Source organism: Acanthaster planci, linkage group LG05, assembly GCF_054643075.1.
Source record: "Acanthaster planci isolate LZ-2023a linkage group LG05, COTS_SCS, whole genome shotgun sequence".
Classification (NCBI taxonomy): domain Eukaryota; kingdom Metazoa; phylum Echinodermata; class Asteroidea; order Valvatida; family Acanthasteridae; genus Acanthaster; species Acanthaster planci.
In genome coordinates this window covers 22,252,666-22,266,582 of record NC_141781.1, presented here as the reverse complement: position 1 = coordinate 22,266,582, position 13,917 = coordinate 22,252,666, and the positions used below count along the sequence as shown (strand labels likewise).

General features: G+C 40.4%; 1 protein-coding gene across 8 annotated transcripts in view; it reads right to left on the bottom strand.

Annotated features, from left to right (window-relative positions):
* Positions 1 to 13,917, bottom strand: part of LOC110987423 (multiple C2 and transmembrane domain-containing protein 1-like) — a 60,766-nt gene that overhangs the window by 18,511 nt on the left and 28,338 nt on the right. For all 8 annotated transcript variants that reach the window (XM_022250149.2, XM_022250151.2, XM_022250147.2 and 5 more), the window contains 7 exons: positions 12,021 to 12,246; positions 11,486 to 11,603; positions 3,405 to 3,593; positions 2,696 to 2,826; positions 1,990 to 2,176; positions 1,411 to 1,465; positions 421 to 459 (listed from right to left, as the gene is read on the bottom strand). In XM_022250149.2, coding sequence (XP_022105841.2) covers positions 421 to 459; positions 1,411 to 1,465; positions 1,990 to 2,176; positions 2,696 to 2,826; positions 3,405 to 3,593; positions 11,486 to 11,603; positions 12,021 to 12,246 — 945 coding nt within the window. The remainder of the gene's footprint in view (positions 1 to 420; positions 460 to 1,410; positions 1,466 to 1,989; positions 2,177 to 2,695; positions 2,827 to 3,404; positions 3,594 to 11,485; positions 11,604 to 12,020; positions 12,247 to 13,917) is intronic.

Sequence of the window (13,917 nt, the reverse complement as noted above, 5' to 3'; positions counted from 1 at the left end):
TTTGCTTCAGAAATCCACACTTTAATCATCCTTTTCTCTATGAGGAGTGTCTCTTTGGAAATTGCACAGTATGTACCGAAGGTGTAACATATACATGTAGGTGTCCTATGAAAAGTTACAACAATCTGGACAGCGAAGCAAAATCAACTTTTGGAAAGCAGTTCTTTCCTCCACTATCAGCCACCACATGAACATCAATCCTAGAAAAATGAAACACCTTTTGCCTTGCTCTAAAAATCAAAGAAAAATGTGGGGTATTCTGAAAGAAAACAAAGTGTGCTCATAAAAGACAGAAAATTCAATAATCCACCGATTCCTCAGGAAATGATTTGTCCTCCACAGAAATATACCTCAGCAACAAAAACGGGACAAAAAAACAGAGCTGTTTGTTTTTGACATCACAAAATGGTGAACACTCACCTCCGAGGTCTGCTGATGCTAAGCCTTGTGCTTTGATCACTGAAAAAACAACCAAGCACTGTTTATCATTTCTTTACTGTGTTGAAAAACTTGCTATCATATACATGTAATATGGAATTGGGATAAATATTTATATTTTGGGTTGGAATCAAAATGTTTGAAATTAGAAAAATTTCAGTTTTCAGACTGAAAATTAATCATCTATATGTTGGCTATGTTTACAATTAAAACTTATACTACATCTTTCACATTTTGAAGGAAAATGCCAAGGCATGAAATATTATTGACATGCACACTTACGAGTAAAGGGTTTTAAAATCAGTTACCTTATGTTTTGCAGCTTACGGTTGAAGATAACCTTAAAAACAGTCTAAATTATCTTCAAACTTCAGCCTGGACTTTTCCCATTTACACAACCAAAAGCTATACTCAGTTAACAATCAAAATAGATTGAAACTGCAGACGTAGAAGAATCCCTTTATCCCTGAAGAGTTATCTTTTAACATACCATTTATATAAACTTACTTTTAAATGTAGGAAATATAAAAAAAAAATTGTAAAGCTTTATGTTTCTTGTCTCAATAATGCTGCTATTAAATGCGACATTAATCTTGGAAAGTGTGAAGTTATTTCAACACCTTGCATACGAGGGATTTTTTCAATACGTTTCCATGGTAACGTGTCATGCATGATGGCCAAGAGCATGGGCAATATGTCATTTGGTGTAATTACTTTCTCGGGTGATTAGGGCCTAGGTGTGAATCGATAACAGAACACCTGCCTACAGTGTGTGAGGTCACAATGCAGGTGGGTGTGGGGTTAGGAGAGTGGTGATTGTCACAGTGATGTCATTGAGTGAATCACAAACAGTGCCCAGCTCCGACAAGCCCAAACATGCACTGCTAAATTTCAGACATTTGGGATGAGGACAGTGATGAAGATGATGGTAAAACAGTGGTGATGTAACCATGGTAACATGAGCTCCCTCACCTTTGATCTGAAGCCAGCCAACATCCTTCAAATCTTTCAAGCTGTTCAGAATGCCCTGCAAGACACAAACTCTAATGTCACTGGTACCGTATAACGTGCATGCACTGTTAACTACAGAAATGGCAAATGTGGAACCTGCCACAAGTCAGGCCGTGTCTGAAAGTTGTGGCTGTGGCTAGAAATAACGTAAGTGCCAATGTATGGGTGCTCATGGCTAGCATAATGGCTGTGCTAATGACTAGCATAATGGCTCTGATTTAGTTTGTGGCTTACACTTAATAAATTATTTCCCCAGCTCAATATATATGTAGTTTCATTTTCTTGTAGAGTGCCGTCTATTAGAAGGCCACCACTCCAGCATTCTCATTTGGTCTCAAAGGACACTGATCTACACAGGGGGCCACAGCCAAAAATAAAGCTAAGATGTGAAAACTGGCACTGTTTATAAACCATTACAGAAGGGCATGTGAGTTTTAAGTTATCAACATTTTCCACTGGTCATACAAGTTTCCAAGTCTTGGCCACGCACATGTTTGGGGCCTTTTGTAACTGTGCTGCGATAGCAAGAGGGCGACTTACATATTTCCTGTGGAGCATCCTGACAGTGTTGGGGTCGTGCTTGAAGTTGGCCAGATCTGAGATGCTCTCCGTGCCAGCCGTGCCGGTGATGGTGAGGAGGAGGGACAAAGTCCCCGCCCCATCCTCTAGCTCCAGGTCACAGTGGTGAGTCTCCTCCCGCTTTAAGCTCGCTATGTCAATCTGACATCTGATACAGTTAAAAAAAATACACATTTGTCATTAGAAAGATATTTCCCTTGGCACTTTCACCTACAGTCTTTCCTGGATCTAAACCCAATACAGAAATTGCTGAATGATATTTACTCGCCTTGTAACAATTTTTTTCTCTTGAACCATTAAGCTAATCTTATTCACGCGATTTCTGTTCTCCATTCTCTCCATCTAACAATCTCTAGAGAGTACCACAATATGGCACGAACAGCAAAATTCCTCGGGCCAACAAACAGTAGCATGTCAATACTTAGTCTTGGTTCAACATGGCTTCAGTATCATGATTCTCTGCATTCACAAAGATGTCTTGCCAGGGCAACTGAATCTTATCACCCATAGAGGGCGCTATCCAGAAGCTGGATCAAAGCAAGTTTTACTCTTTGCAAGTTGCCTAAAAATGTCCAAGGCTATGTTCAATCCAATCAGATCCTTCACACCTCAAAGTCTAAATACAAACAAAAAAAAAGATCGTTCATGAAAAAATAATGGGGTTGACCTTCCCATGATGTCATCTTTGGAACCAACATCCTTGTCCCACACTGAGATCTCCAGCATATTAGTCTGGTCCTCAAAAAGCCTCAGGTCAAACTGTTCCATCCATTTGGGATTCAGGGTACCCTTCTCTGTCTACAAGATTAAGAATATTATCATTTATTGAGAATCATGCAGACATACAGCCTAAATTGTTTGCCTTCATCATAGGCTTGAATATGTGCATGTGTCCTCTAAAGGACCCCATAAACAAGCAAAATTGAAATTTGCTCCTGATTCACATATATAAGCATTTACAATGCATTTTTTCCTTATGTTTATTTGGGGGGGGGAAGAGTTTTGAAAGGTTGATGCAAATCAGATTTGAGTAAATCCAAAGTACCCGGTATCCGATTCCTTCCAGATGAAAAATTGAAGATTTCCAGAATCATACAACTTCAAATACATCTGGCAGAAAATTTGGGACAATCTTTATAACACTACCAATGGCCTACCGGTACCCGTAACAAAAGCAAGACAATAAGGAGGTGCCGGTATGGTAACTTTCCAAGATTAGATGTGATACTACATGCAATAATTGTGCAGTCTGGAATCAAATCTTGGAAGAAGTACACTTACGGAATTCAACTCCAATTTCTAAGCCTAGCAGCAATTCTATTCAAATCTGCCAGGAAGTTGCCCAACCCTAGAGAAAAGGTACAATGGATGTCTACCTTGCTCTTATATTTCTCACTGCCGAGCTTGAATTTAATGTAGGGGTCACTCAGCCCGTTGTCATCCATGGGGATTAAGTTCTTGCCCTCTAGTAGCGTGATGGTGATAATGCCATTCCAAAGCTGGGACTTGACTTTCCGGGAACCGGACGGGTTTTCACTTTTTCTTCGCTTTGATAATGAAGTTGCCTGCAGAACAAGTAATCCACATTTTTGTTTCAGAACTTTAATTCCCTTTAAAGAACTACATGTTTGTCGTAAGGGAAACATTTCTCCTAACCTTAGGTTCCCGGTTTTGTAGCCACACCCCACAAGCTATATCAGTACTGAGTGGAACAAACAGACAGGTGGCTGAAATGAAACCATGCAGCAAGTAACCAAATGCAATGAGTTTGTTGCGCTGTTTACTGTATGGGCTCCCTGTGCGTGAACAGAAGATGGCACACTGAAGAGCAAAGAAATGGAATGCATATTACTCTGAAGGTTAAGGAAAAGTCTTCTAAGAAAAAAGGCCGTGATTTTCTTTTAATATTCTTTTACAGTATTTCAAAGTCTGTGTTTCTAATTCTCATTATATCAAATACTGTTTTTTTAGCATGATTTACTCCGATACAATTCAATAAATCTGATAAATCCCCCCTCCCTTTCTGCTTTTTGGCAGTTACCTGAATTTTCAAATTTCTGTTTTTCCACTTTGGTAACATAGTGAAGAATGCAGAGAGTCCACAGGAAATGAAATGCCAGCAGTTGGAAACCCATCAGGGGGCCAAATTCTCTAGATGCAGTTACATGTAATTTCCCTGAAGTTGAGAGATGTCTTCAAGGATCAGGTTACTCTAGAATTCAAATTTCTCCTGGGAAATTAAACCAGGGGAGTCGGGCACTATTCATGAATGCAAGAGATTGCATCCTGCCACTGAAAAAAATGCAATAAAAACAGCTCCTGCAGTCAGACTGCATAATTCCATAGAGATGCCAGTGGTAGTCAATAATAACCATGTGTGGATCATTTCCCTGCGGTGTAAAAAGGATTATTTCCCATGATATTAATGCATCAAATGTCAACAAAATTGTACCCATGTCCAGACAACACTAAGTACATGCATTAACACATGTACCAGCAAGGACCATTAAACATACATTGTACATGTAGCCTGCATGTACATGCACTGTATCCTGTATGGTACATGTACATGTACATGTACATATGTACATGTATATTCTAAAATTCTTAACATTTCAACATGTGGGGAAAAAATCAAAGTATTAAATAACCCAGACAGGATTGGACTTGACATACAAGTTCATACTATACACTTTGTGTCAAGATGAAGCTTGCTACCTGAATGTGTCAATGATGAGCAGAGTGCGCAGCATGTGCATATGAGGAATTTCTGTAAACATGAGCACAATCAGTCATGAACGGTACGTGTGCAGTGCACTTTTGTAAATGTCACTTCAAACATCTACCGGTAGCTGTCAATTTCCATGTACAGACTGTCAATCTTCAAGTACTGATGAGAGGGAGCAGTGTACATGTGCATGTACTTGTAGCGTTATCCCATTAACCACCTGATAAATCTTGAGTCATGCCATGAGGCAATGGACTTGAACCAATCAATATAGATCTGTGCCTACATGTACCGGCCTAGGGGAGGGACTCTAGATACACCGGGAAATGTCAGACCTGCTGTCTGGGCACATGTCCGAGCATCCTTGGTGTACCATATTACCAGTCATTCATGAATACCTAAGATGGTCTCCCTATTCAAAAGCGTGCAACTTGACTATGTCTTGACATTTGATAACGACTACAGCATTAACCATGCGCTGCTACCGGTACTTGGATGCGATTCTGATTGGTCATGAGTCTGTGTGAATGGGGCTCGCCATGCGCGTGCCAAGTCCACATATAAGGAGATTCTATTGGATAACTTGCAAAAGGAATATACCATAAAATGGACAGGGGTGTTCGGGAAAATGAAAGCAAAATTCTACAACAAAAATCACTGGAAATCCATCATATATTGACTAATTCGTTTGACTCTCAGACTAAATAAGGTATTCATGAATGGAAATAAATACATGTATGTGCTTTGCCGGTCTTAGACGTGCATTTCAGACCGGCTCAGGAGAATGGATGGACTAATGCCTGAGCAACATTTTTTGCAAAGCTCATTGGCATTCCCTTAGTAATATGATTAGTGGACCCATATAAACCAAGCGAAGCAAATGAACCATGAAGTGCGGAATTTAGCACTAGCAGTAGCTTGTTGGAATGAATCTGTTTATCTTTGCAGAGGAAAAACTGTCTTGAAACTGTAGGAACTAATGCAAATGACAAACAGACTTTGAAATCAAGGAGGTGAAATGACCACCACACTCAATTCAACCCAGTGATCTGGATAACTCTGTACTAACTCAGTATTGTCACAAACCCGCAAGAGGGAACCTGCCTTCCAAGGCACATCCTGTGTTTGTTGACAGATCTCCACTCTGCAGGAATGATGTTTATAACAGCATCAAAACTGCTGTGAACCATACAGTGCATGTAGTTTACAGGACATCTTTGTGGTTTTTAACAATTTCTATTTATTGTTACTGTCAGAGTGAAAATAAACAACATGTGACCAAATGCCTCCCTTAGGTTCTTGTACATATACGTACTTGTATAATTGAACACTACAGTGCACATGCTCATTCAGACAATTGGGACTGTGCATTTAACAATTTAAATCCAGTGAACCGGTAAAAAGATATTTTCCGATTTCTTAAGAACTGACATCTGGTCTAATATATGGAAAGACTGCAAGTATCCCTGGTGTTACATCCTATACAATGCATGGTAGCGTAGCCCACATGTTGTCAGATTGTTGAGTGAGTGATAAGCAGACAGCATTCCCAATTACACATGTACAGTAACTGTCTGTCTGCCTACAGATTCCTGAGCATGGCAGTTCAATGTACGGCAAAACTGTGCCAATAGAACAGCAAATGGATGTACATGTACATGTACTGGTACCTCACTTGCATGTCCGTAGTCTTGGAAACAGGAGTGGGTATACATGTACATCTATATGTACAGATATGTCCAGATCAATAATGGAATCTGTGTGGACAGCGGGCCTGACAGTGTCTGCGGAGGGGGGGGTGCAGCCAATCAACTTGAAGACAGGAATGTCTGTAGCCTTGGTTAGGGACAAGTGAATGCCATCAATGATTGAACTTGAACAAGACAGATGATGCAATTATACCGCCCTGCTGAGCACAATGTCAATTGATTAGCTCATGAAATGAAATATGCAAATTAGCACAGAGGGGATGATAAGTGACTTGCATGTCCAAAATAATGGCTGAACGATGATGTTAGAACATGCATTTGAATAAACCGTACTTACACCAAATATAGGACAAGTCTAATCATTCTAATCTAATCACAACTTTGCCACTGTGTCACTGCCAGTCAATAAAACATGTACACGCTCAAAGGACATTTACATGTTTCTTTACATCAGGCTAAAAAAAAGCAGATAAACATTACCAGCTTCTAAATACCTGTAAACAAAAAGTGAACTCTGATAATTCTTAAAAAACAAAGAAAATGTAAAATACATATAATTCCGTGAAGCTTTTAACCCTTGATAATCTGCCAAATATTTCAGGAGGACAATTTATTATAATAGGCATACTGTTTGTAACAATTTTCTACATCACACTTCCGGTTTAAGTGGGACCTAAAAAAAATTCAAAAGATACTTGGACAGGGCCAGATCCAGGAAACTTTCCAGGGTGGGGGGTCAGGCCGGAGATTTTCTTTTAACCAATGATGAAACATTACATGACATAGATTGTTTACAATGGTATTGGTGCACTCGAACTGTAATAATTTTTTTTAATTTTCACCTTTTCTTCACTTTTTTTAGAGTGGGAGGAGGGGACCTCCCAATCTCCCCCATCCGCACCTGTTGTAACCAGAGCGCCTCTTGCTCCTGAAGGGAAATATGGCACCTCAAAGTCATTCAACCATCCATGCCCAAGATATGAAAAGGGTGTTAATGTCACACGTTGTACAAGCTACATGTACCACTCTGTCAGCCTCGGGGGACCAAGAGCTTGTAGGGGTACACCGTTTCAGCTTTGGCTTGCTGCACAATACAGTCAGAGGTAACCCAAGATGGAGTTTTGGGGTTTTTCAAATTGCTCAAGAAAAAATCCAATCCACGACTGCATTCATAATTTGGAATAAAAAAATATTACGGACGCTGTAATGGCGCGTGTTTCTGGATTGCCAGAATTGAGCTAATCTTGGTGGAAAATTCAGGACAGGATGTTCCAACAGAAGGCTCTCTCTAAATGGGATTTTAAGAACTATTGTTGAAATTTCCATTAATGTAACATCATATTGCGTCTGTTAAAAATGTATATACACAGTACATGTACATGTTCTGGAGATCAATTCTGGGGTTATCCACTTCACTGCACACCAAGTGCTATACATAGAAGTAACTATGTAAGAGTTGACCATCCACGTTACCGTATATCCCCAAGGCACTGATACCGGTACAGAACGTCTTGGTTGCCATGGCGCCTGCTGGTATTACAAGGCATCCAGCAAAATACAAGCGGTTTCAAGAACATGCCAAGTGGCAATCTCGTGACAATAATCCCAATATACTCATATGAGTGTCTAGCCCCTCCCCTTGTCAGTTTGGAAGTTGGAATCTCGAGATGTGTCTGCTGAATTTGGAATGCTCAGGATTAAGGTGAGCAGCGTCTTAATTGCCCATCCAGACTGAGCGCTTGATTAGGGAGAGTTCAAAGCTAGAGTGCCACCAAGACCTGATTGTCTTACATTTTCATTTCTTTTTACTGCTGCCTGTAAAATGAAAAAGAAAAGGATAGAGGCAGTGTTGACTGCAAGGGGTTCAAAATGTTTCATCAGAGATACATGTAGGGCTACTTGTTACAGTCTATGCAAGATTAGAGATGCTGTGTGGCTAACCCAAAAGTGAAGGCACCCTACACTTATGATATCACTTTTGAGAAGGGACATGCAAGAGTTCATGCCCAGATAACCTGTGGAAATTTCGATACACTGTGAGGTGATATTTTCGTCTGAGTTCAGCTGCGATCGAGCCAATCAACAAACTGTGGTAGCCGCTTCATGCACTCAAAGGAAGATGGCATTTCTCTGACAATCCTATTACAGCATAAACCCACAAGTCTGTTTTTCATTTCAGAGGGATCTAATCCTCAACCAAATCCCGGGGGTGGGGGGAGGAGATGATGATGCATCTGTTTGTCCGACAGACGTGACAGGCAAGATCTTTTCAGTGTTTATCACCAGACTGAATCAAATCTTGAAACCTTGGCAAAATGTCCAAATCCAATTTGGCTCGCTTTCCTCATCTTTAATAGACATCTGGATTCATACCCTTGATATGATAAAAATTTCTACATGACTTCTAGAAACTCTGCGCCTACATGTAACGATATTATCAACTGATTTGAAGTACAGTGCAGTTCATCCTTGATGCAAATTACATGTACATGCAATGGCTAACAGTAGCAGCACTGAATTCCATTTGAGAAGGACATGTTTGTTATTCAAAAAAGTCAGTATCATCTAAAAATAAAATGCATTTGCAAATACGCCACGAACCGTATTAAAATAGAATCTAGTCCATAAACACTGAATATGTACACGTACATGTACAGTGTACATGTACATGTAGTCAGACTACAATGTACATGTATGATACGTAACAATCTCTTGAAAATGCGCATTAAAATTACTACAGCTATTAACATGTTGACTGCCGCGCATAATTTCAAAGGGGCATTCCCATTTGCCCAGCATTGTACGCATGCATGCATATTTAACAGTACTTGTACCTTTCAGGCACCGGTGTCTTTGAAAATGAGCATTTTACGGATGTACTGTACGCCCTCCACATTGCCAGGAGCGTATTTGCTATGTTTTTCAGTCATGCCAGCGTATTCAATTTACATTACAATAGCTTTTCATTTTCTACAAGTATACTGATGGTGGCAGAATCCAGTACACCTGTGACTACCAGTCTACTCATAATTGGCAGTCAATGTGTTAAACCTCATGAAGCAACGGTAACCTGTGCGTGTACCGGTACATGTAGAAAACATGTTTTGTTCCATCTGCTGTCAATTTAAAAATTCACAGTCAACAGACATGTACGGATCGCTAGTTGTTTGTGTTTAACAAAGGTTTCATGCCAGGTGTATTCACAATGGAATGAATTCACAGGGCGGATCTCAGATAAATCCATATGGGTCATGTTCCAGACCTCAACTTTATCCTCGACTTTGGAATTATCTCTCTCCACAACCATTCCAACTGTGGGTGTAGATGGCATGAACGGACACTTCTGCCACCATGTCACATTCTTTTTTCTGCGCCAGGCGCTACTAAATTAGAGGGCCCAAAATTTCCCGAAGCCAAATGCACAGACAGAGTCAAAGTTTGGAAAATTGCTAAGATCATGTGACATAAATTCCAGGGTGTACAGTACCTGGCACAGACCCCTGGAAAAGCAACAAGTCTGGCTGACAGCCAAATTATGTTTATCCTCTGGCTGTTGTATCAAATTTACACTACCAGACTACAGGCAGATTTGTATGAGCTGTCACATGCTGCAGAGTGATACCGGACAAATGATGGTGAGCTCATGTCTGCAATGAGTTCCAAACAAAGAGGTTGGGTGTATCAGCCATTACAGCGAGCGATGTCACTCGGTAGCATGACCAGCGGCGTGCAGATTGGTGGCTTGCGGTGGGATGGAGATTTATTAAAACTCAAATCGGGAAGCGGATAGAGGTGAAATTGGGATGATTAAAAAGGGTTAGACGGGACGGAAATTTGATTCAGCTACTACTGTACAAAACGTTGGCTGTGCGTCTGACGGTGGTCCAACATTGTGGGCCAGCACTCTTATAAGCATTCCGGGAGGGGTTTTTGCACTGCAACAAGGTACCAGTATTTTCATAGGTAACCAAGCATAGGTGAAGCAATGCATAAAACTATACATGTATACATCGCACACATTTACAAAGACAGCTACAGTTTCTATGCCAAGAACTTTGAGAAAATAGACAATTTACATGTTCACGTAAGTACTGGAAAGTGACTGGGTAAAAACAAACTCTGAAACTTCTTGCTTTTGATGCCGGTACATGTACATGTAATAGGCATGCTTTGACAGTGGGCGGCAGAATATTTTCCTTATTAATAAAGAAAAGGAGAGGAGACAAAATTCCATTTTTGAGGCAGTCTGTGGCATACCCAACACACATTGTTAGTATTGATTAGTGACAGTGGGAAGCCATTGCACATACATGTACATGTCATTGCATTGTAACATTGTGACTCATGGGTTAAAACATCAATCTCCATACATGTACATGTACTCATTCAACCTTCATGTAAGGTAGAGCCTGGGCACTTCTTCCCACCTGTAATCTTGCATCTAATTAAACTCTGCCATTCACACACAGCAATGGCTGTAATTAATGATGCACAAGGAATGATTCATTCCCGTTCTTCCCAAGAGGCTAATTAAACGATAACTTTCTCTTAACGACTCCAGCTGACAAGGTCATGCAGGACTGCCTTGGGCAGAGCGCCAGTGTGCGCATGGTGCAGCCAAGTTGCTGCAGAAACAACAAGCTACCGGCCAATATATGCCACATGCTGCACATTGCCCATGACTGGTTCACAGCTGATATCTGCTAAACACTGAGAACTGCTTTGCCAAAATAAATTACTAATTGCGAATCCTACTGGCACAAAATTTCCACTCAATCATCCAACTGTTGGTGGATGAATTAAGGATTGTTCGGTTTAAATGTAACTTTCATTCAACCTCAGGGGGGATCTGTACTTTTCATTGCAGTTTTTCAGCCGATTCTGCATCTAAAGTTATTTTTTGCTTTGCTTACTGCTTGTATGTGAAATCCACAGTGACCGTCTTTACTGACAACTGTGCACTTACATGTAGGCTGTTGAATACAAATTAGTTCCAGGGTTGTAGAAGACCAAAACTCACCCGTATGCTCTCTTTGTCTTCAGCCTTCTTGACGGGCGAGATGATGAAATCCACTAAGATGTGCCCTAGGAACTCCACACTACCGGCCTCCTTCAGTTCTAGCTTCTTCTCGTTCATGCTGAATCGAGAGTAAATAATTAACAATCAATTAGTTACCAATACGGATGCTGATTTAAACTACTGGATCTCTTTTTGGGGGGGGTGGGAAATACCTCTTTGGAGGGGTTGAAGAAAGACACCAAAAGCTTAAATGACGTCTGTGTGGCCAAACCAACACCTACACAGTGTCCTTTTAACACTGGCCCTAGACCACACAGCAATATTGATATTGCTCAACCATCTGTCCTAAGAATTTTGTTTTCCAAAATGAAAATTAAAACCTGTGAATGGTTTTTGAAAGCCTCAACAAAATTCAAGGCATTGCCTTGATGTGACTTCATGTGAGGCAGCGAAGAGCTCTTTCAAATTTCTTCACCATCGAGCCTACCAAGGTCCTCCGGAAGGCTGAGAGTCAAACACAGGTGCATCGACTTACCATTCTGGTTCCAGCGACAGCAGGTCAATTCTAACCGAGCCCATGGGGTCGTCAGAGGCGAACCCCCTGTCCCGGTCCAGAACAAAGATGTCCAGTGGCTTGTGGATGTCGTCAATGGGCAGTGTGAACTTCTCATCCCACTTAGGGTTGAGGTTCTTGTAGATGATGTGGCTCTTGTAGGCCGTCTTGCCCGCGATGCGAAACTTCACATACGGATCACTTGTACCTGGTCACATGTGACAAACAATGGGTTAACTGATCAAAATGTGTTAACAGATCTCTCTACAGATGGCGTGGGTGCATAAGAGAGTGCAAGAGTAAACACAAAGTGTGGCGTCATCATAAATGGGTCAATCCAGTCATTTTCCATTCTGTTATGTTCAAAACCTGGTTCTGCAGGATTTCACAGAGTTCCAAAATGTACAACCTTGTACCGGTGCAACTTTCTATTTTAAACACAGTTTGGTGTCCACAGAAGGCGAATAAAAGCCTCACTTTTGCACTGCACTGCTTAACCCTAACCCTCCTCAATCCTTCACCTGTTGGAGGATTGAGGAGTGTTAGGCTTAATTTGGTGCACTACAAATTCTTGAAGAGCAAATATTGTCATAGACACAATACAAGCCCAGAGTATTTGCAACTGTCTGAAGTTTATACATTGAACTTTTAAGGTTCAAAATTCAAAAGTTTCTGAATTCAATAAAAGAGATTTCAGGGAATTCCCAATCAGTACACTGTATTATTTTTTAATTTTAAATTCAAAAAAATGTAACCACCCCTCCAAAATGTACTGAAAAATCACAGGGAAAAATTCTCTCCGGCAGATTCAGAGCATATATTTGTGAGTAAAGCCTGAATGAAGCCATCAAAATCAATGTTAAGAAGTAGACACAGCAATGACTGCATTATCTGATCCAGGTGTTGAAGAGCCCTCTAGCCCACTTGAAATCAATCAAACAATTACAATGATTGGATTTATCAGCATGCCATCTAACCCCTCTAGAAAATCATTTCCTCACTGCATGGCTACCGGTAGGTTTTTGTTGCCTCGTGCATTTTTCATCTAAAAACAAAACCTCAACATTCTCAAAGACGTCAAGAAAGGGTACCATTATTTAAAGTATACTTTCTGACTGAAATGTTCTGCCATCCATGTATTTAGAATTATAAATTGAAAAGTAGAGTGTTTAGTCATTATGAAAAATCCTTTTATGTCCCTTTTGCTTTTCTTAATGGCATTTGCCCATTTAAAATACAGTGTTCCCTAACATACATGTCTCTAAATGTAGAAAAAACAGAGCATATTTGATACATGAAGATGATTGAATTAAATGAGGTATATGTATCATGATGGAATTGGCCCATTTAATAAGATACATGGTCCATCCATTCTGCAGGGCACTGATCTAAAAGATGGATTTTAAGGATCATGAGGAAATGTTCTTGTAGCTTTTCCTTAATGGAATTTGTCCATCAAAAAATGGCTACTCCATGTACTATTAGGAGAGTGTTCGCAAATGGCCAAATCAGAAGACATACATGTACAGTATCATGAGCGGATAATATCGTAAATGGAAGAACACAGCAAGCATAATGTGTACGTGTACATCAAGTTTTTTTTCTGTTTTGCACAAACCTTTACCTACATGTACATGTACAGTGATTGACTGACGAGATTTGAGGTTGAGTTTCTACATGCACATGTAGTTCAATGGACAGAATTAAACCAGGCACCGGTAAGTCTTTTATCTCGAGTTTGGTCCAACACACTAAACAAATTCTGTTGGAAGTGAGTGCGTAATTGTTAGAATCTCTTGGCTTCAGCATGTGTTTTATTCCTCCATGGATTCCGCAAGCAACATGCCCTGCTATCTTGGACTGTTTATGCTCAGACAAA